The 23,450-nt window shown below is 37.9% G+C and overlaps 1 protein-coding gene across 1 annotated transcript in view; it reads left to right on the forward strand.

Moving 5' to 3' along the window:
* LOC101862922 (O-acyltransferase like protein) overlaps positions 1–13,784 on the forward strand; it is a gene marked incomplete at its 5' end in the record, with an annotated part of 34,045 nt that extends 20,261 nt beyond the window's left edge. The window contains 7 exon segments of the mRNA XM_035972509.1: positions 1,982–2,150; positions 3,545–3,624; positions 5,279–5,410; positions 6,627–6,753; positions 7,813–8,002; positions 9,416–9,558; positions 10,463–13,784. Coding sequence (XP_035828402.1) covers positions 1,982–2,150; positions 3,545–3,624; positions 5,279–5,410; positions 6,627–6,753; positions 7,813–8,002; positions 9,416–9,558; positions 10,463–10,582 — 961 coding nt within the window.
* Positions 13,785–23,450: the final 9,666 nt, after the last annotated feature.

Below are 23,450 nucleotides of genomic sequence, written 5' to 3' on the forward strand. Positions count from 1 at the left end.
CATCAGGGAGATGAAGCGATCCGGTTGGAAAATAAACTGGCCCATGTTCTTTTTTCACAGATTTTGGAGGTAAGAAAATGATGTAGAAAATGTTTTATGTTTTGATAACATATCGGTCTTTAGACTGATAGAAAAGCTCTAAATTCTCCTTTTATCTCCCTGACTTTAATGTCTATTATGAGACTGAAAATCTTAAAATGTTCCTTTTTTCTTCCTAACATTAATTTCCTTTGTGAGACTGAACTTAAAAAAACAACTGAACACCTAAATTCTACTTTTTTCCTTACATTAATATCTGTTGTGAAAATGAATTACAAATCTAAAAATTCTTCTTTTCCCCCTGACATTAATATCTATTGTGAGACTGAATTTTTTTTTTAAAGTCTTATTTTTTCCCATGATGTTAATATCTGTAGTGAGACGGAATTAAAAAGAAATAAAATTCTGATTTTTCCCCCCTGACACGATGGATAGCTCACAGTTCCTTTCATTTTACCCTCTTTGTTTTAGTTTTTGTATACATATTCATTTTTTTGTCAATGGCATGATCAGTGGTTCAGTGAAGGGCCTTGCCATTGCTCATAATATGGCCTGAGTTTGATTCCCATGTGGGGGGGAAATTTTTATCGAGTACCTTTTTTTTTCAGTTGTAACCTTCTCAGTCCCCAGACTGGCCCTTACAGGCAGGTTTGAAGCCCACCTCTAATATGATCCAACTCTTGTTGATGGGGGTGTAGAGAGCCCTGGTGTGGTTTGCTCCTTCTTTCCTATCGAAGATCTGTCTTCCTCATCTCTCTTCTTTCTTTGCTTTGTCTGTTAGTCTCTAATAGCACCTCTATGTATGGTTGGAAGGTGCCACTGGTAGGTCCTACTTCTTTTCTTTTCCTTGTTGTTTCTGTATTCTGTCTTGGTTTTTTCCTGAAGTATAGGACCGTTATTGTGACTATATGCTTCTCTTTACTCAATTACAAAACTCAACACCTCTAATCCTCGGCTCTTAAATGACCTAATTGTGTAGTAAGTGCTTTAAAGTTCTAACTGGATGGTTGGGGGCGGGGGGGTGCCTTCTTTCCTATCAAATAAACATCTATTGTTCTTATCTCTCCTCCTTCTTTTTGGTATTTGTTATTCTCTAGTAACACTTCTAATCATCAGCATTATTTATATGACCATATCATGCTGCAAGTGCTGTAAAACGCACACTAAAGCATAAAACTCTTACTGAAACTAAATGTGAGGCATCGTGGTAAATTCGGGCGTTCGTCAAAATGATAAGATTGAAAAAAAAAATGTTTCCACCAGATTGGCAAGTTTTATTGAATTATTTTTTCTCAACACCTTTTATGTCCATATCAAAACACATTTTCATGTGAATTTGACTGAAAATGTTGGTTAAAGGCATATAATATGTAATCTTTTAGTTTTGAGTGACTCTCAGGCTATTGAAGTTACCGAACTTTGGCGGTCATTTTCTCACTAGTTTAATTACTGAAACGAAGCAACCCCATCTCCTTCAATCGCAAATATCTTGACATCTCTTCAAGATAGATGGCTATTGTTTTCATTGAAAGCAAGGCAAATTAGTAAGCTTTTAGATAATACCAATAACTTTATACGACCAAAAATTGACAAGCGCCTGATTCCACCGCATCATGACAAATCGAAAAAGAAAATTTAAAATAAGAATAATTTTGTGGGTGGTTGGTGGGTCAGGTGCTCTGGTGTGGTTTGGTCCTTCTTTCCTATCGAACATCTATCGTCCTAATCTCTCCTCCTTCTATTTTATGTTTGTTACTCTCTTGCAACACATCTAATCTTTGGCAGTTATATGACCTTATTGTGGTGCAAGTGCCGTAAAACTCTTACTAAAACTAACTTTCTAGTCTTTGGCGCTTATATGACCTTATTGTGTTTGCAAGTGCCGTTAAAACTTACTAAAAAAAAAGAAAGAAAGAAAAGAATAATTCTTGTCCTTGGCCAGGCTGACTCCTCCATACATGCTGACGTTGCTGCTGGTTCTGGGCTTGCAGAGGTTCATGGGGTCCGGTGCACTGTGGACCACCTCGCAGCCTGCAGACAAAGCCTTCTGTGAGAAAAACTGGTGGACCAATCTCCTCTATGTCAACAACATCGTCAATCAAAAAGAAGCAGTAAGATTGTGTTTTCATTTCTTTTTTATGTTTAAAAGATGTTTTTTTTTAATGTATTTTTTGGGGGGGAGGGGTTAGTGGGCTATTTTGGTCGGGGGGGGGGTTGGTTTTTTTTTTTTTTTATTTTTGTATGTTTTTTAAAATTGTTTTCTTGTTTAATTGCTTAATAACTTGGATTGAGTGAAGTTAGCTTCTCAACTGTTATGATTCTGGTATAATAAAGGAAAGGTATGGGATTTGGCTCCCTTTTCTGGTTGTTTGGTTGGTGCTCTGATGTAATTTACCCCTTCTTTCTTATGAAACGTCTGTCATCCTTTTCTCTCCCTCTTTTATTTGTATGCCACTCTCTAGTAACATCTCTGATCTTCAGCACTTATTAATGATGCGAGCTGAGAAAATGAGTTACTACTCGCATCGGTCAAAAATTGACATAGGGGTCAAATTTGTAGATTTTCATGTACTGCCATTTTCTTCAAGTTGAACTTGTCGTAATCCTTTCATGCTAAAAAAAATGGTGCAACACTGTAAATCTGATGTATATCTGGCGTCGGTGGCCTAGTGGTGAGGATCTCGGACTCGCAACCGTAAGGTCGTGGGTTCGAATTCCGTCAAGGGCCCGACATTGTGTCCTTGGGAAAGGCACTTAACACGAATTTTCCTCACTTCACCCAGGTGGGAATGGGTACCCGGCTAGCTAGCTATAGACAGCGAAAGATCTTGTCAGTTTGTTAGTGTTTGAGCGCTTAATCGGCTGCTTGCACTGTATGCTTCCCGGGAAGCTGAGAATGTTTCGGAGTGTTCTATGGTCTGCTGGGGTAATAATATAGTGTAAAGCGCATAGAGCATGCTGCTGAGCGGGGATGTGCGCTATACAAATGCTATCTATTATTATTTATTATTAGGGCTAACTTACTCTGTCAGCCTGCTTCAGGTATGACCTGTTTCTGTTACAAGTTCAGTAAACCTGCTATGAAAATGAAACATTTTTGTCGAGTAAGTCGGTCTTTCTGCTGGTAAGTTGTATCCCTCTCAGCCCGTGTTGGGCCTAAAGGCAGGGTCGGAGGCCTGCCAACTAAATCTGTCCCCGTCTTTTTATGCAAGAAAAATTCTGAAATTATGCAAACTGAGCCCAAAAATGTGAAATTATGCCATTCTGTTAATTTTAACAAAGAATGATAAAGGAAAATAATCAGAAATTATGCAAAAAATAATCAAATTTTGCTAAATTATGCGGGGGCAGGGTGCATAAAACCACAGGGACAGCTGAATGATCTAAATTGTGTTGATGGGTACATTTTAAAAAAGAGAAAGAAGAGCTTTGAACTAGCAAACAAACAGATTGTAACTCGCAGGGCATGGCCGTGAGACTTATGTAGTTTTCCTTCTCTCCCCAGTGCTTTGCCCATACCTGGTATCTGGCGAATGATATGCAGTTTTTTATTCTGAGTCCTCTGATGCTGATACCGTTCTACTTGTAAGTTTTGCAGGGAAAATCGTTGACATTGTAATTATAGTGTCACTGTGTGTGTGTGTGTGTGTGTGTGTGTGTTTATGTGTGTGTGTGTGTGTGTGTGTGTGTGTGTGTTTGTATGTGTGTGTGTGTGTGCCTGTGTATTATGTATGTGCGTCTTTGTGTAAGTATGTGTCTGTATTTATGTTTGTCTGTGTATTTGTGTGTAACCCTCTCAGTCAGATATATATTGTCTGTCTGCATGTGTGTGTGTCTGTATCTATGTGTCTGTGTCTATGTGTCTGTTGCATATATGTGTGTTTGTATATGTGTGTCTGTGTGTTAGTGGTGGGCATATCGAAATCGAAATATGTGTGTGTGCGTGCATGTGTTGTTCCTCTGTTGGCCCATACAGCTTAGAATCTCCTAGGTGGGTGGTTGGTGGGTGCCCTGGTGTGGTTTGCTTCTTCTTTCCTATCAAACTTCTATCGTCCTTATCTCTCCTCCTTCTTTTTTGTGTTTGTTACTCTCTTGTAACACCTCTAATCTTCGGCACTTATATAACCTTATTGTGTTGCAAGTTCGAGGGCGCCACTGGTAGATCCTACTGTTTCTGTGTGTCTGTCTTACTTTTTCCTGGCACTTCTTTTCGTGCTTCTCTTTACTTAAACAAATTTGAGACATTGTGGTGAAATCAGGTGTTCGTAAAAATCATGAAATTGATCAAACGGGCGTTTTCCTGCTTCTTGGGTAATTTTAATAGAATTTTTTCCCCCTGGCTCCACACCTTTTATGTCCATTAGAAATACACATTTCTGTTTGGATTTTACTGATTACCGTTGATTGAAGGCGCGAAAAAATGTAAATTTGTATTTTCCTAAAACTTTAGAGCTTTGGAAGTCACCAAACTTTGGTATCCATTATCTTGCTAATTTTTCCTCAGAAACCAGGCACCCCCACCTCGATCAATCGCAAATATCTTTACTTCTTTCTGAGATGAATGGATATTTTTTTTCATGGAAAGCAAGATAACTGAAAAAGCTTTAAGATGCTACCAGTAACTCTATATGCCCAAAAATTGACAAGCTGTGCCTGATTCCGTCCCGTAGGCACACAAATAAACAAACAAATTTAGTTAATAATAAGTCTATTATGTCAAGCGTATCTATTTCCTGGGGCACTGTGTCCAGCTCAGCTGGGGCTCGTGTTTACAGGCATGACCAAAGCAGCCTGTTTTGTGTGTGTTCTTAATTGTGTGAGTGGGTGGTGGGTGCTTTGGTGTGGTTTGCTCCTTTTTTCCTATCCATCATCCATCGTCCTTATCTCTCCTCCTTTTTGTATGTTTGTTACTCTAATCCTCGGCACACATATGACCTAATTGTGTCATGGTGGATGGTAGGTGGGTGCTCTCGTGTGGTTTGCTTCTTCCTTCCTACCAAACATCTATCGTCTTTATCTCCCCTCCTTTTTTTGTGTTTGTTACTCTCTTGTAACACCTCTAATCTTCGGCACTTATGTGACCTTATTGTGTTGCAAATGCCATAAAACTCTTATTCAAAAAAATTTTTAAATTGTGTCATGTTGCAAGTGCCGTAAAACTCCTACTAAAACTAAACTAAACAAACATTGATTTGTTGATGTAGTTTTTTTTTCACTCTACTCAAACTCTCCTCCCCAGCCATGCCTATGCTGGTTTAGCTGCCAGCTTGGTTATCCTCCTCATCAGCTGGATCACCACGGGGGTCTTGTCCACGCAGCATGAATGGAAAGCGAACTTTATTGATGCCTTCAATGGGGCTAGCAACATTACGTAAGAGGTCCCTTATATTCTAGTTCATTTTTATGCGTCAGTATGATATTTAACACTTTCCGTACACATACAATTCCACAATTTAACACACCCAGCGGCGAAAGACATTATCTTAATACGGCTATAATTTGGTCAAATCTTGATCGATTTGTGTGAGCACTCAAACTATTCATAATTGGACAAAGGGTCACACACAATATGGGTGAAATGCAGCAGAGGCTCAGGTGTAGATTCTTCTTCTTCTTCTTCTTCTTCTTCTATCCGGTGGTTGGGGCAACCGTTGGGGACCACTGCATTGGAAAACCAGCTTTCGCCATCTATTTTTGTCCTCTGCTCTCCTCAGATTCTCACCCATCGTCTTTCCTGTCCACTCTGTAATGTTGTCCTCCCATCTCCTTCTCTGCCTTCCTCTCTTTCTCTTTCCTTGTAAGGTTCCTTGCAGGATTGTTTTGCCAAGTCCTGTGGATCTTGTGACATGCCCATACCATTTTGGGGTTGTAGAAATGGGTACCCTAAAACGCCACTTAAATGGTGAGCTGATGAAACGCGGAACCAAAAACGCTGCATAAGTGCTGAACTGGATTCAAGGAGTTGAAAGAATTGCTTACCCCATACATTCTATAAATACAGCTGCTGTCATCATCTGACATCACTAAATTAAGAATACACAATTTGAATTCCAAGTCATTTGCTGAGAGATCTTGTGCATGGTGCTGAAACCTGGAACGCCCCCCCCCCCCCCCCCCCCCAAAGAAGAGACAAACAATACTGTCTTTTAAAGCCCATTAATTGTAAACGTATATTTTTAGCTTGTGAATGTCATTTTTTTTTCCCTTCATGGAAAGCATTTTTTTTGCACTTCATGGAAAGCATTTTTTTGTATCGGTGTACTGACCAGTGTAGATGATTGAACAGCACTTGGGGCTATTGCCTAACAGGATAGAGCACTGTATATAAATGCTATTTATTGTTACTGTTATTTTGACAGTTGGCTTGCTTTTAGTGGGTGTTTGGAGGAGCTATTGATTAGAGGACCGTTTATCTGTATCCCTCTCACCTCCAGTAAACTGTGGCAGAAGTGTTGGAAGCAACCCACCTACTTATTGTTTTTAATGTGTGTTGATGATGGTGTAAAATGTTTACCATCAAATTATAGGCCTTATAATTTTGAATCAAATGAGTAATTAATTACTTTTTGTATCTCTTTTTTCAATAGTGACAATCCTTTGGAAGGATTCTACGATTACTATGAAGTACCTTGGTGTCGCATTGGCCCATTTATTATTGGGATCCTTGCTGGCTATTTACTGGCTGTAAACCATGGAAAGATTCGTATGAATAAGGTATGGAAATAATATACATTTGAAAAAGATCTTTGGAAATTGTTTTGAGCATGCTGTAAGTTATATGTTTGATACTTATGAGCAAAAATTATTGCTTATTAAAATAAGTTATAATGCGAAAGATTGTTACGTCGAAATAATACATTTGAAAATGCCCTTTGGAATTTAGCATACCATAAGTTCTATGTCTGATACTTACGAACAAAAATTAAGTTTAAAATACGAAAGATCATCTACATTTTTATACATCTTTATTTTCCTATTTCGAAGAGCTTGGTCCTATATTTCTCGGTATACAAGTCACTCTGTGCCTGTTGGCGAAACTTGTTTAACATGTGTTAAATCTTTATCTCCGAAGGGGGTAAACCCACTATTCCATGACATGAAATCTAAGATTGACATGTACGTCACAAAATTGGTCGTTTATTCAGAACAAGTAAACCTATTTTGAGGTAAAAGTTTTTTGACGTTGAAGTAGTGGTAAAGGAATGTACCCTGGGCATTGCCAGTGGCTCACCAGCACAGTTTTTTCAAGGAGTTAAGATTTTGTTGTTGTTTGAATTGTTCTGTCTAATAATACCCCCAATTTTAGTTAATCATCTATGTGACTTTGATGGAGAAAGGAATTAGAAAGTGATCTTTAGTGTTTCATGAGTGCCATAAAGAGCAGTAAGATAAAACTTACCCACTCTACTGCTTTTTTGCGTGTTATTTTCTTTTTTTACACGATGCAAAGGAATAGTTACAGAAAAAGCTGTATTCAATTTTACAAATGACATTTCTTATTTTTTTTCATCTCATGGATGTGATTTTAACGTTTGCACTACATCTTTCTAGACACAATCTCCACACACAAAACTCAGACACACAGACACACACACAGACACACAGACACCCACACCCACACGCACAAACACACACACAAACACACACACACCCCCACACACCCACCCCCCCACACACACACGCACTCACACTCACAAAAATGCACATAAATTAAATATAAGCATACATTGGCTGATTTCTTCTCTCTGTTCCCCCCCCCCCCCCCCCTTTCAGTATGTGAACTTGTTTGGATGGGCCATTGCAGTAGCTATGGGTCTAGTCATTGTGTATGGACTGGACGGAGACATCAGCGGGAGAGCCCCTCTCTCTGTGGGTGAGGCGGCTTTCTACAACACGTGCGCTCGCTCGGCGTGGGGTGCCTGTGTGTGCTGGGTTATCATCTCTTGTGCGAGTGGATATGGAGGTACGTATTCGCTAAAGTTTTAAAATCTTAAAACAGTATAACACGAATAGTTCAACGGGACCGGCCTCAGTTGGTCAAGGGATCCGTACTTTTTTCTAGTAGAGGGTTTTACGGCGCTCGCAACTGTATAAGGTCATATGAGCGCCAAGGGATCCGTAGTTGGAGGGATATTTTACAAAGATAAAAAAGAAAAAAAAACGCGGGACAGCAAGCACAGTTCGACGGTTGCATGATTTCGACGAGTCTTCTGTGTTCGAACTAGTCCTGTTATTCTGTATGTGTTGTGGCGTGGTGCAATCAGGCGCTCTTAAATTGTAGGGCATGTGAAGTTATTGGTATCATCTTAAAGCTTTTTAATTTGTTCTACATTTGATGGAAAAAAATTGCCCATCTCTTCTTGAACAGAAGTTGAGATATTTGTGATTGATGGAGGTGGGGGGTTACCTTTGCCTCAGAGGTAAAATTAACTAGAAAATGGCTGCCAAAGTTGGTTTGATTTCCTAAACTTGAGAGTCCTTAGAAAATGAAAATGTACATTTTATGTGCATCAACATTTTTCAATAAAATCCACACATAACTGTGTCTTTAATTAATTGACATAATTGGTGTTGAGCCAAAAAGAAAAAAAATCAAGTTTTTTATTTTTTATTTTAATATTTTAATGAGCGCTTCATTTCACCACAATGCTTCACAAACATTAGATATTGTCTTATGTCCCTGATAACAAAGGCTAATGAAAGCACATACAGTTGAGCTTGGTCAGCTCAAGCAGTTTGCGAGATTGACAAATTTGGTTTACACAATCATAATTCAGGAAAACTGATATTGCGAAAAAATAGATATCAGTCTGGGAATAGCAATTGTACAAGCTATCCATAATATGTAGTTTTCCACGTCCATGTCATCTGTACCCAACTTTATCTTAATTAAACTAATCTCTCAGTAGTTGGTATGTTTGTTCACTCAATGCATTACGTGAAGGGGTGGGGGCGTTCATTAGAAATAGCTTTTTGCCTGTGCTTAACTCTATCCATCTGATCTTCAATCTTTTCAGCACATTTTGATGGGTAATGAGTTCATGTTTGTAGCTTGATACCTTTCTTTTTCTTGTTGAAAATGCTAATGTTTACATATTGTAAACTCAACTTTGCTTACAACTTGTAAGAGTTAAACATTCCCATTAAAAAGACCCAGTCACATTTGGAATATTTTTTATGGCTGGTAAATCTTTCATTACCTCAGAAACATTGAGCAATAGATGACTGGGCACTTCGGCACTTATTTTGACCTTCTGTTTGTGTTGCCAGTGCTGTTAAACTCTTATTAAAAGTAAAACTGAACTAAAGAGAAGGAAAGAAAAGAGAGATGATGAGTTCAGACAAAAATTATGTGTACATTTGTGTCTTTCTCCAGGATTTGTGAACACCATTCTGTCCTGGTCTCCCTTTGTGACCCTGGGCCGTCTGTCCTACATGGCTTACCTGATACACCCCAGCGTCATCTCCGTCTACTTTGGCAATATGGACCAGCTTTTCTATGTCAACGATCTCAATATAGTGAGTGCACGCCTGTGTGGTCATCTTCTCTGAAATTATCATCAGCAAGAGGATGAGGGGGGGGGGGGGGGTGAAGGAGCTATTTGCCCAAGGGTGAGGTGAGGGGGGTGAATTACATGAGGAAAAACAATTTAAAAAAAGAAAAAAAAAAAGGAAACTGAAGCTGGTGTGGATTGAGGCAAATACCCTACCAATTAAGCTACTGGTCTCCATCCCCCTTCTTCCTCCCCTCTCCCACCCTATTGAGTGCAATGACTGTAAATGCTTTAGACCCCCTTTCAACTCAATTTAGGTCACTAGGGAGGTGGGCTACTTCGACCCTACCTGTCAAAGCCAAATGGGCAGAATTGGTAACAGTATCTCTACAGAAAGCCAGAGATACTAGATAAAGCAGATTTCCGCACATGGGGATTAACCACTCATCTTCATTGCACAACAATGAAGAGCCTTACCATTACATCACAGAGGACAGTCCTGGAGTGCACTTCCGGCCTAGGCTTTAGAAAGGAATGTTTCATAATGACAATAAGAATGATTACATTTATGTTACACATATCCACTCTCTACAAGATGCTCTATTACCCCAGCAGACCCTTGAATATGACTCAGAAACATTCTCAGCTTCCTGATAAACCTACAGTGCGAAATGTGGATTACACGAGCTAAAGCACTAGCAAATTGACAAGATCTTTCACTCTCAATAGATGGGTTCCCATTCCCACCCGGAAGATGGTAGGAAAATCCATGTAAAGTGCTTTTCCCAAAGACACAAAGTCGGGCCCACATGAGATTCGAGCCTATGACCTTATGGTTGAGAGTCAGAGAGCATAAGCAATAGGCCACGGACTCCAAATGGTGTAGTTGTTTGTTACCTGACTGGTTTTGTCGTACTTTTTCTTCTCAGGCGGTGACGTTCATGGGCATCGTCTTCATGACCTACATGGTTTCCTTTGTACTGATGCTGGGTCTGGAATCTCCGATGATTGGCCTCGAGAGAAAATTCCTGCGTCGAAGAAGCGACTGATGGCATTCATCATCTTTGAAGGCCGCCATCTAGTGAATGAGGGGTCTGCATCTTTGTCTATTACCTTCATCTCACATCAGTCCACAGTAGAGGGTTAGAGGAGGCTATCACCGTTAGGTCGTACTTTGTTTCTTTTCCTGTTTTTAATTTTTCATGCCCTGGTCTTAATTTGCTTTTTCCTCGTGCGAAATGACTGTTATCATGTTGTGCTTCTCCTTACTCAATCCAAACCAAGCATGAGTCCTGCTCGTCTCTGGTTGATGTCACATGTATTTTATGATACGTGTGGTCATTGGACAAAAGATGTCAGAACAAGCGGAGTGACCTATTTTTGAGGTACGAGCAAGAAACCTAGGTCAAGGTGGATGGGGGCGGCGATATTAACCCTTTCCCCACCAGCATATTTCGTACCTCATTCCTACCGGCTGGGTGGATCACACCCGTACACATTTAAATATAAGGAAATACTGGCTGAATGATTCAAACCTGTATACTTAAATATGCAGGGCGGTGCAGACAAATGCATTCGGCATTATTTTTGTTTTAGAAGGCGTTTTACAAAAATTGCAACACAATTAGGGCATAAGTGTTAAAGATTAGAGGTGTCAGAAAAGAGTAACAAATACAAAAGAGAAGGAGAGGTAAAGACGGGTTAATGAGGCTGACACAGACTAAGATGCCAACAAATGCTCAGTCATTGTCTGGTTAAAGTTTGTTGTAATGCCACTTAAAAATTGTCAACATTTACTTTTGATTTTGGATCTAAGAAAAGTTTTATTCTGAGAATTTGATAGGAAAAATGGAAGAAAAAAACAGGTGAAAATCTTAAATTGCTATTTTTCTGTTTTCCAGCTTTGCATCTTAATATTGTATGTGTGAAGATTTAGTGAGGATTATTTTTTGTTAATTCTCAAAAAGGACAATGATCAGGAAATTATTATCGAATGTTATTCTGTCAAAGATAAGAATCATGGAAATAGACTAATGTGATGTGTTTCTTCTCACCATCTCTCATTTTGGTGCAAAAGTAAGGAGTTGTGGACATTCAACAAAGATGAAACAAAAACTGACCACAATTTCTGGATGCTGGTGCATGAATACAGTTGATTGAGGTAAAGGGATAAAGTCCCTCTTGACTTGCTTTGTACAATACATAATTGCATGACAAAATTATCCTCTTTGGTATAAAGCAATACATTCCAATGTAATAACTTAACCCTTTGAACTCAAATTCCTGCTTTAGCGGCACAACTCTTAATTTTCGTGTATCCCTAGATCCCGCTGTAGAGGAATTGGCAACTCCTTTTTCCTGTTTATGCACTTTTTTTCCTGTTCAATGAGAATAAAATAAGCTATTCCGTGCGAGATTGAAGCAGGAAGAAACTGAGAGCTTTTGTCATGAAATTTGAAGGAAAAAAGGGGGTTTGGGGAAATGTTTGTGAAGTGTTTGATGAACTGGTCGGTCCCGGCCATCAACGTCACGGATAGGTGCTGGGGTTCAGGGGTCACAGTAGGTTCAGGAGCTCAAGGTTCAAAGGGTTAAGTATTTATATTGGTACTGGGTCGTGTTTAGTGGTGATGGTAAGATGAGAATTTTCTTTGTTCTTTTGTTGTTGAGAAAATGTTTCTTTTTGGAGAGATAAGCAACAATACAAAATGAACAAATATTAAGATTGGATGGAAAAGTTTTGAGCTTATAATTAGAGTAAAAAATCATGAATATAATTTACATCTGGCAAGTTGACTTCTAGACTTGATTCTGTTGTTGTCATAATATGCCACATTCCTGCCTACGATCAAGACTATAGCTTGTACAGTTCTGACTCAATAGAAGTATTTTGCCCTGCGGTGTTTTTGGAGCTTGATGTAAATATATATTCGTGTTAATACTTATGCAGGTATTCTTAAACTCCTTATTTGGAGAGTATGATGTGTCCATTCGTATGAACATCGGCTCTTTTTCTATGCATGAAAAATAAGTATTCATTATGCCACTCATCTCTTGCTGCCATGAATGCGCTGATCTGTTTCTTTTTTCTTTTCCTCTCTTTATTTTGTTTTGGGTTTTTTGTTTGTTTCTCTCTCACAAGGGTGGTTGGAGGGTGCCACTGGGCCAGTCTGTTTTATTTTTTCCTAGCCCTACCTGACCACTATTGTGTTAATGTGCTACTCTTTACTCAAACAAATGAACATCTTGGTTCCACTCAGTAATAATAATAATAGCTTTTATGTTGCGCATTTCCATTTGATAAAAAATGGTCAATGCACATTACATTAATAAAGATATCATGCCTTAAGAATTAATGGACATGTGTGTACATAAAGCATAGTATTAGGCATATATTATATGCATGTATTATGTATAAAAGTTGAGAAAAATAGTCACTCAATAGTAGAACACACACGACTGCAGCAAAACAATAGGGTCAACCTCTAAGCAGTAAAGTTACAAAAGCTAAGTTCACTTGTTCAGTCTGTTGTACACTGCCTCTCCAGGTCAGTTATTAATTTGTAAATTTCATCTTGAGATCTCATCATACAGGGAATATATTATTTTTTTCTAATGGCGCAAGTACACTTTATACTTTATATAGCACCATATATATTTTTAAATTTTTTTTTCCGATGTAAAAGTTGTCATGCTTGCTTTTGTTCAAGGGGAGGGGAGGAGACTGAGGTATAGTCCGTTTGGTTATTTAAACGGTGGCAGTTCCCGTGCTTTGCTGAAGACCAATATTTTTCTGTTTGCGGATGTAAGGGAAGATTTCGTTTGTCTCTACTGCACACTGACCCTGATCATCCTGTGAAGCAAACATCGCCAATGCTGTCTTTAACTTATATGTGATTACTTAGTAGTGCCAACAGGAATGTTTACATAAAATTTTTTAATGTTGAAAGGGCATTGCACCCAAGCCTACAACTTGCCCTGTGGTGGAGCGTGCTGACGGAGTGACATACTTTTCAGATTTCAGCCTCTTGGAACTGGCGTCTGGACTGGCGTCTGGGGTGCAGTGGTGAGGTACTTTGCTGTCGCACACAGCAGGCCCGAGTTCAATTCCCGAGCCTGCTAAGTAATTTAAATCATGTTGATGGGGAAGTAAAAATGCCTACATTAAGAAGCAAAGTAAAAAAGCCCTGTGGATGTAGATAAATCAAATTTATAGGTTGAATTTTTACAATTTATTCACATGAAATGATAAAAGATAAAGAAGCTGGCATCAGTTTAAAATCTACAAATATGACCCACTCAGTTGCCATGAGGCAGATACATTTACCCCCATTAGTGCATTGTGAGAAGTAACTCCTTTTTTCAGCACACCTTCCAATTCTCACGGAACCGTATCTTATGGTGCTTCTTTAGAGTGAGAGGTAATCTATATTCACACTCTTGACTTAATGGTGAACAAGCTGTGTAATTGTATTCCTGATAATGTCAGCCCACAAAGCAATATTTTTCAGATGAGAGAAAAGTCTTTCCGTATTACTGATAATGTCAGCCCACAAAGCAATATTTTTCAGGTGAGAGAAAAGTCTTTCCATCTTTAACACTTTGCAGTCACTTTGGGCAATAATGTGCCGCTGAAAATTATCCCAAGAAGTGGGTTGCAGTCGCTCTCCTGGTTGGGTGACCAGCTGGGGTATTTTGTTCTGCTGGCTGTGTGGCTGCAAAGTGTTAAAAAGTTATGCTCATTTTATATATTTCATCTTTCTTTTTTCTAAAAAGTTATGCTCATTTTATATATTTCATCTTTCTTTTTTCTAAAAAGTTATGCTCATTTTATATATTTCATCTTTCTTTTTTCTCAACCTTTGCAGTTTGAATTTGAACACAATATTTCTTGAGCATATGCAACCAACACCACTGATCAAGAAATTGCAATAAAACTGTAAAAAAAATTTTGGGCATTGTACGTTTGCAGAGCTGGCCAAAGAAATATTCATTTGTTTTGAGCTTATTGTACTTTATTTTTCTGCCAGCCTAGTAGTTTGCTGCAAATTTTACTGAGATTAACGTGAATGGTTTCCACTTGTGAGGCAGCATGGTGAAATTAGGCTCTCGTCAAAAAAATGAAATTGAAGAAAATGGCATTGTTCTTCCTGTTTGGCAATTTCTGTCAAATTTGACAAATGTTCTTTTTTTTACTCAATACCTTTCATCTTCACTTAAAAACAATTTGCTGTGAGGCTTTTACTGAAAAATGCTGATTAAAGGCACAAAAATGTAAACCTACAGTTTCTAAGGACTCTCAAGCTTTGGAAGTCATCAAGCTTTGGGGGCCATTTTCTCTCTCATTTTACCTCTGAAATCAGGTGACTTCATCCACCTTCAATCCAAAAGATCTAGACTTTTGTTAAATATACATGGGATGATATTTTCATCGAAAGCAAGACAAATGAACAAGCTTTAAGTTTAAGATAATACCAAGACAAATGAACAAGCTTTAAGTTTAAGTTTAAGATAATACCAATAGCTTTATATGCCAAAAAATTGACGAGCGCCTGATTCCACCGCATCATGACATTCATACTTGTTTATGTCACACCATGGCTCAGTGCTCGCGGCCAAAAGTACATGTAGTTGTGACTGTGAGACTGACTTTGGTTCTACCTGTTGAGGTACAGGATCTCCTGGTGCCACCCAGTAGTTGTCCATGTTACACAGCTCATGTTCTTTGGTGTTAAGGTTTTCTGTATTCTTGTATTCCCATGTGTGATATTCAGGACATTTTATCATAAAGTATTTGTAAACTGTCTCTGATTCAATAGTGTGTACCCTCAAGACGGTGTTGCCTAATGGAATTTTTTCTATAACTTTTTATATAAATATTTCTAAATTTCATATGGACCGGTTTGGAGTGTGCCATCAGCTTTTAATGTGCCATAGAAACTGTAATATTTAGATGCTTGTATTTTTATGTTTTGAGAGATTTGTTGCCATGCTCATAATTTCTGTGTGCTCAGTTGATTCCTTTTTACATATTCTGTGTTGTGAATCATTGATGATATCTTTGAATGCTAGAAGCTGAAGCCAAGTAAACAATGCAAGCCATATATTTCTGTTGATAGCTTTGGTAAATCAAGTTGAGCTTTGAAGACTTAGATAGTTATATCAAGCCTTTTTGTACTTTTTGGGGGGTAAAAATGTAGTTGTAATGATTTCCACCAATTGACGCTATTTAGACCTTTTGGCTTTTGGGAAACAGGCTGCTTTGAACCTGCCTATCGGGGCCAACCCACACTGAGAGGGATAATGATAACAATAATAATGGTAATAATAATAATAATAATAATAAATAGCATTTGTACAGCGCATATCCCTGCTCAACAGCAAGCTCTATGCGCTTTGTAAAATTTATTACCCCAGCAGACCGTAGAACACTCAGAAACATTTTCAGCTTCCTTGGAAGTATACAGTGCAAGCAGCTCATTAAGCGCTCAAACCCTAAAAAACTGACAAGATCTTTCGTAGATCCTGAGATACAACATCCCAGCAGATAGAAGGGGGTTCTTCTTCTTAAAAAAAAACCAACCTCCCCTCATAATTGAATTATACTCACATCTACTGCGAGTGATATCGGAATGCCTGACCGCTACACCGTAGATCCCGGTGTAGTTCGTGTTGTTGGTTCTTAGGTTGATTCTGTTTGTGTGAAGTTTTTGAATCGTGTTTGAAATGTGACATTTTTTGCGTGGACTCTCGACAGACTCCAATTCACCTCAACTGCAATGTATAAAAATTCACACTCCATTTATTTGGATTTTTTTGATGGTTTTGCTTATTTGACTGTTTTAGTCTTTTTTAGTTTCTTACTTTAACTATTAGAAAGCACAATGGGAACCGTTCATTATTTTTATTACAGGGATGCCAAATCTCAGGTTTTTCAGACTTTCAGTTTTTTGGGTTTTTTTTCAAAAATCATTTGGCATCCCTGAAGAAGAAGGCCACTGACATAAGGTCCTTCTTCTCAAGACAGATATATAATATTACTGGAATTGGTGAAACAAAGTCCGCCCCGTACCCTTGCAAAAGAAAGGGGAGAGGTAAGAGAGATGTTTTTGTGTGCTCATTTAAAAGCTTTACAATGTTTGTTTTAGGTGCGATGTGATGCTCCACTCATTTTCAGTTGGTTTTTTTTCAAAAATCGTTTTAGCCTCCCTGTTATTAAGACGAAACAGTTTAGTTGTAGGTTCAAACTCTTTCACGTGAAAATACGGACAAATATTATTGGTCCTGAAGTGTTCGATTTTTTAAATGATTCTTAAAAAAAAAAAAAAGTCATATTATATATTCTATTCTTCTTTACCGGCATCTGCAGTGTAAAGGTTGAGGGTTTGAATTTGCTGGAATGTTTTTGTTTGCATCATAAAATGACTAATAATTTAAATGCATACTGTGTTTGTATTAACGGATAAACATATTGAATTTTGTAGATTTACCGAACTTGCCGTTATTTAAATTTGTATGTCATTTCACACACAATTTTTACATTGTAATATCTGCTTTATTTACCTTGGTTTGTTTTTTGTTTTTTTTAACTTTAAGCACAAATTTAATTTTGTGACATTAAGTGTGTATCCAAGGTTTACTATGCTCACTCATGACTGAAATGTACATCATGCATTTTGCGTTTTTGAGATTGAAAACACAAATGCAGCCACTGAACAGCTATTTTTTTTTCTTTTCTATTTTGTTTCCACCTTTTTAATTTCAATGTCCTGTCCAGCTTCACGTATATATGGATAGAAGCTTTTTTGTTTTCTTTATGCTTTGTGAGAGACTGCAGAAAGAGCTCATAAGCCATGATAAGGAAAGGTGTTTGTGTGTTTGAGTTTTCTGAAGTTTGCTAACATTCCCCAGGGCAGGATAACCGGTTCTATATAGTGCTATTTAAAATTACCTTTTTCTTCCACTTTCTTTTTGTACCAATTTTTTGGTGTAATGTGCCAAAGACTATCTTCAGAGGAGTTTTGTCATATCATTTAACATAAATTCAGTTCCATTTTCGTCTGAAGAATCCAGGGGAGGAACCTGGCTAGTCACAATTATTTTCAAAACAAGTTTTTTTCTCCTGTTGTAGTCTACTTTAAAAATTGAACTTTCTTCTTAGCAAAATAACCCTCAGATAACCCACCAAATCGGGTGCTATGGTAAGGTAAAAGTGAAAGGAATGTATACCGACTAAGAGATAAAGACTTTCAATTTCAAACTTTGAATTTCAATCTTCTCCACTTTCTTAAAATGTGGCACTGATCTGTTCTGTTCACTGGAATCTTCATTTATTTAGTATTTAAGTTAAGCAAAACAAGCACAACAACTTTTGTGGAGGGAAAAAAAATAACAAACAAATGAAAGAAATTTGGGGAAAAACAAGAACAAAATGTTCAACGACTGGGCTGGTAGCTCTTGCCTATTTTTTGGTTAAATATTTCATCGTGTTTGTTTTATGACTGAGTTACCTGAAGGAAAAACTACAGGAAAGGGTATGGGTTCGGTTATTATATTAAGGTCAATTAAACCTGCAGTGCTTATGTTTACTTTCTGATATATTATTATTTGATTATTCTCTTTTTAATCTGACAATGTTTGAGGATATACAAGCTATACACTATATGATATACGGTGGTGTCTATGATGAACCAAAAATCTGAAGACCGTCAAATTTTTATTTGGTTTAGTCTGGTTTTCAGTTTTAAAATGGCTGCTCAAATCAAAGACTTTCGTTTTCCCTCTGTTTTTGGTGTAACTGTGTTTAGTTTATGCAGACTCCTCTGTATTATATTTTATTGGTGTTCTTTATGTCAAACTTTCTATCATTCCTGGGGTAATATGAATGTGACATGTCTCATGGATCTGATAACCTTTTTGGCACAATAACTTGGTCCCACAGAAAGAACTTGGTTTAACAGAGATCTGTCTTCTCTATCAAGGGTTAACAACTGGTTAATTTTAAAGGTAAAACATGCTTTAAAGCTTCAAAACTTTTATGACCGTTTGAAGAATCTCATGCCCTTGATATTTCTTTTTAGTTCTTTGTGCGGGACACTCTTTTGCTATTAATTAAATAAGTGGTTGGAGGGTGTCACTGATAGGTCCTACTTCTTTACTTCCGTTCACCTCTGTTATTTCTCTCTGTCTGTCTGTCTGACCCTTTCCCGGTAGTAAATGACAATTATTTATTGTGTCAATGTGCTTCTCTAATGCACACACACAAGCTATAAATTAAACAGATTGTTTGGGTAGTTTGTTCACGGTGTGGCCAATGTTTGGGTAGTTTGTTCACTGTGTGGCCAATGTTTGGGTAGTTTGTTCACTGTGTGGCCAATGTTTGGGTAGTTTGTTCACTGTGTGGCCAATGTTTGACCTGTTGGACAGTGTGGGGAGCAGAATGTTCATGTTCAGTTGTCTGTGTGTACATGTTGGTAGTTTGTTCACTGTGTGGCCAATGTTTGGGTAGTTTGTTCACTGTGTGGCCAATGTTTGGCGAATGAGGACAGATATTGGTAATTGAAAGTAGGCCTATAGTATACTATGAACAAATAATTTGGAGCAGAATGTTCGTTATGTATGTGTTTTACAGACGGTACAAAGAGTATTGTTGTATATACATATTCTGCTAAAATTTAGGATCTGAAAATCTTTTTGCTATGTGCATGCCAGACCCTGCAAGTAATTCTTTTTTTATACGTATTTTTGTATTTTCTTTCATTAATCTCTATTAGACTCTTTCACGATAACTTGCTCAGTTGTTTTGGAATCTCTGTTTGCATGCAGTCTCTTTCCTCTTGATGCCATTCAACATTGCATTGCAGCATATTACTATTTCAGGGGGTGTTTAACCCTATCTGTACGTTATGTTTTACTATCGTATCCATACGCCGTAGGGAACTCTGTGCCCTCAGTTTCCAAAGAGGTAATTTACTCGTTAATCCGATCTGTACGCTTTGCATAGCAGTCTGTCGAAATGTTTTTTTGAGAAATACTGAAAGTTTCAAAGAGATCTTCGCTCTAGAAGTATTCTAAAATGTGAAGAATACAACCTCCGAGTTAAAAAATGACCCCAGGTGTACGGATAGGGTTAACAAGTCTTCACCCCCCGGACTATGGTTTGGACTTGTTATGCTGCAGTCTGTCTCCTGAAAGATGAACAGTGGAGCTCAGTATATTTAATAAAATAAACCATTAACTGGAAATGATATTCATTGCATCGTTTAAGTTCTTTGCTGTTGCTTCTGTAGCATGTCATTTTTTTGCCTGACTTTTTGTTTTGAATAGATGTAAAAGTAAAACATTAATTTCTTTCTTTTAATTAAGCCTGTAAGTAATGATACAGAAGAAGAAATAGAATGTTATCCGGGTTTTATTATCCTTGGCGTGCAGGTATGTTGTCTTGTCAATATCAGTATCACTGAAGCGGAATGTTTTCTTGTTTTTCTTTGGCTTCCAGGAGTGCTATCTTTCTGTCTGTCAATACAGTCAGGCACAGTTAACAAAAACACAGAAAACTTGAAATCACAGATATCTCGTAGAATCTGATATCTCTTTACTTTAATTTTTCGATATCAGTTAATCCGGGTTATGGGTGTGTCAAACATATTTTCAGTGCATGACGTGTTCCAGTTATATGTGCCCGACTGTTTATATTCATGTATCATCGAATATGTACGACTCTTTGATCTCACAGTTTTAACACTGTCTTTTGCGGTCCTGAAATGTTTTACTCATGAGCGCAGCCTTTCAAAAATTGGATCAAGGATCACGATCATTATGTACTGCTAATAATCCACAGGTGTGTGGAGGGCGCCACTGGTAGATCCTACTTCTTTACTAACCTACGGTTGGTTTTGTCTGCATGCTTTACTTTTTCCCAGCACTAAATCAAGACCGTTATTGTGTCGATGTGCTTCTCTTCACTCAAATAAACAAACAACTTTAAATAAATATAGTCTGTAATTTTTATCGCAAACAAATTCGTGGTTGGCAGATGCTTCCGTGTGGTTTGCTCCTTCTTTCTTATCAAACATCTATAAAATTGTCCTTGTGGGTGGTTGGCGGGTGCTCTGGTGTAGTTTGCTTCTTCTTTCCGATCAAACACCTATCGTTTTTATAATTGTCCTCATGTCCTTTTTTTCTTTGTATGTTACTTTCTAGTTAGTAACATTTCGAATCTTGGGCACCTGCATGACCTACTTGTGTGTTTTTTGGGGGTTTTTTGTAAAGTGTTTTACGGCGCTCGCAACTGCATAAGGTCATATGAGCGCGCGGGACGCACCTAATATTTTCAGTTGGTAGGAAATTTTGAATTTTGCTCAGGTGGCGGCCGAAGCCTACTCTTATCGATTTAAGACCACCAAGGGATCTTTAACGTGCGCAACTTGCACACGGGCCCTCTGAGATTTTTCGCCCTTGTTCGAGAAGGCTAGGTGTAGATCTTTCCTCCCAGAAGATCAGGGGTGTGGCAGAAAGACAGCAGTAAGGAGGAGCCAAGGAGTAGCAGTAGAAAGACTGCAGAAAGAGTCAGGAGCCCAGAGGAGGGGGCAAAGGAGGTGAGGATGTGGGGGCAGAAAGTGGAAATGAAAGCAGACAACAGAACATTGCTAGAGAGCAGGAAAGAAGGTGAAAGGGGACAATTTTAGAGAAGAACATTTTTCGGTCGCTACCCGGATTCGAACCCGGGACCTTTTGAATGAGAGGCCAACACCTTAACCTCTAGGCCACGAGAGCCTCCCCTATTTGTGTTTGCAAGTGCTGTTAAACTCTAAGTATTAGTACTAAAACAAAAAAAAATAAAACAAATTCATAAGCTGGCTCCACTGTTATCGGTTTCTGAGAGTGAGAGAAAATTGTCCGAAAAGCATTGACAAGCCTAGGTCTTTCTTCATCATGTGACTCCATTTTGAATGTGCCATACAGTTTTATCTGAGATGTTTTTTTTAGACACCTGCCAGTATTTTTTAACCATTTAACTTCAAGGTATATTTTGGTTGTAATAATTTAATACAGGAATATTGATGATGTGATCATTCTGCTTGCATTGTCTTTCATTCTCACCATTTTGTGGTAATTATTTGTAGTCGAAATAAAAGTAAGTGGAAGCTGTACTGAATTATATGGACATAGTTTTGTACAAGGGCTTGTAATGTTAAGTGTTAAATGTGTGCTTGTTACCTCTCATGCCCAAGTGCCTGGGTTCGAAACTTTGTTGGTGTGAATTAAGAGGAGAGGAAGCAGCAGTCGCAGACTAGGTTGTTGTATTGTGCTGTCACACATTCTCTCTCCACCCGCTCTCCTTGTGGTTTTATCAAGATACAGTGTTGATCTGTGGGTGGTTGGCGGATGCTCTGGTGTGGTTTGCTTCTTCTTTCCTATCAAACATCTATCGTCTTTATCTCCCCTCCTTCTTTTTTTGTGTTTGTTACTTTCTTGTAACACCTCTAATCTTCGGCACTTTTATATGACCTTATTGTGTTGCAAGTGCCGTAAAACTCTTACTAAAACTAAAATGTGTTGATCTGCTTTACATAATATTCGATTATTTGCTACTACCACCAATATCTGCACCCGGGGCGGATCTACCCATGATCGCTCCCCAGGCTTCCACGCTCACCCCGACGGCCCTCCAACTCGTCTCGGCTTGGCTCTTTCCAAGACTGCCAAGATGGCCCGGTATATGTGTACTAGTACATCTAGTATCACTTGTGTCAAAACTTCGCTGTGCAACACTTGATGATACATTGAAAAAAGAAAAATCCATTCTGGCTTTGCAGTAAGGGGCAGTTTTTGAAAAACCCATTTTAATACTGTACGTTGCGTGTTAGACTTGAAACCACTATAACCGTTCATCTTTTTATAAATGTGAGGCGTCATGGGTGAAATCAGGTGCTTGTCAAGGTAGTGAAATCGAAGCAACTGGCATTTTTCTGCCCTTTTGGCAATTTCTAATTAATTTTTGTTTTCTGGCTTAATTAATGCTTTTTGTGTCCATTGAAAAAATAGTTTGGTGTGAATTTTACTATAAAACGTTGATTAAAGGCACAAGAAATCTAAATTTTCAGTTCAACGACTCTCAAATTACGGAAGTCGCCAAACTTCGACAGCAATTTTTTGGTGTAAATTTTACCTCTAAATCAAAGCGATCCCCACCTTTTTCAATTGCAAATAGCTCGACTTTTATTCAAGATAGATGGGTAATTTTTCCTTTGAAAGATCAACAAATAAAACAAGCTTTTAGATGATACCAACAACATCAAATGCCCCAAAACTGATGCGCGCTCGATTCCACCACGTCGTCACAAATGTAAAGAAAGGGTGCTGGGACCTAAAAAAAGATAAACTAAACCAAAAATCAACTCTAGAGACAGAAACACATTTTTTGAATACTCTTTATTTAATCATGGAGTAAGAATTTAAAATAATATTTCAAAACAACCATGATGCTACAATTTGAAACTTGATGCCATTTCTGAGGAGAAATAGTACAATACTTAATGTGGCTGAGGTGAGGAAAAATTAGACAACAAAGGTTAGTAACACTTTATGTAATTGAGCAATTCTATCCAAATTGTAGACAACTGATAATGCAAATGAGTTATATATATACATATATATACATAAATAATATATATATATAAATAAATAAATAAATATATATATATATTTATTTATTTATATATATTTATATATATATATATATACATATATATATATTATATATATATATGTGTATATATATATTATATATATATACATAACAACAGAGAAGGCCAACAAGTGCTAGAAATGGGATTTTAGGTAAAAGTCTGCTTCAGCCCTCCATTGGAAACTTACTTGACCTTGACCTATTTGGCCCATCCAGACTCTATTCTTCGT

This window comes from Aplysia californica, unplaced genomic scaffold, assembly GCF_000002075.1.
Source record: "Aplysia californica isolate F4 #8 unplaced genomic scaffold, AplCal3.0 scaffold00023, whole genome shotgun sequence".
NCBI classification, from domain to species: domain Eukaryota; kingdom Metazoa; phylum Mollusca; class Gastropoda; order Aplysiida; family Aplysiidae; genus Aplysia; species Aplysia californica.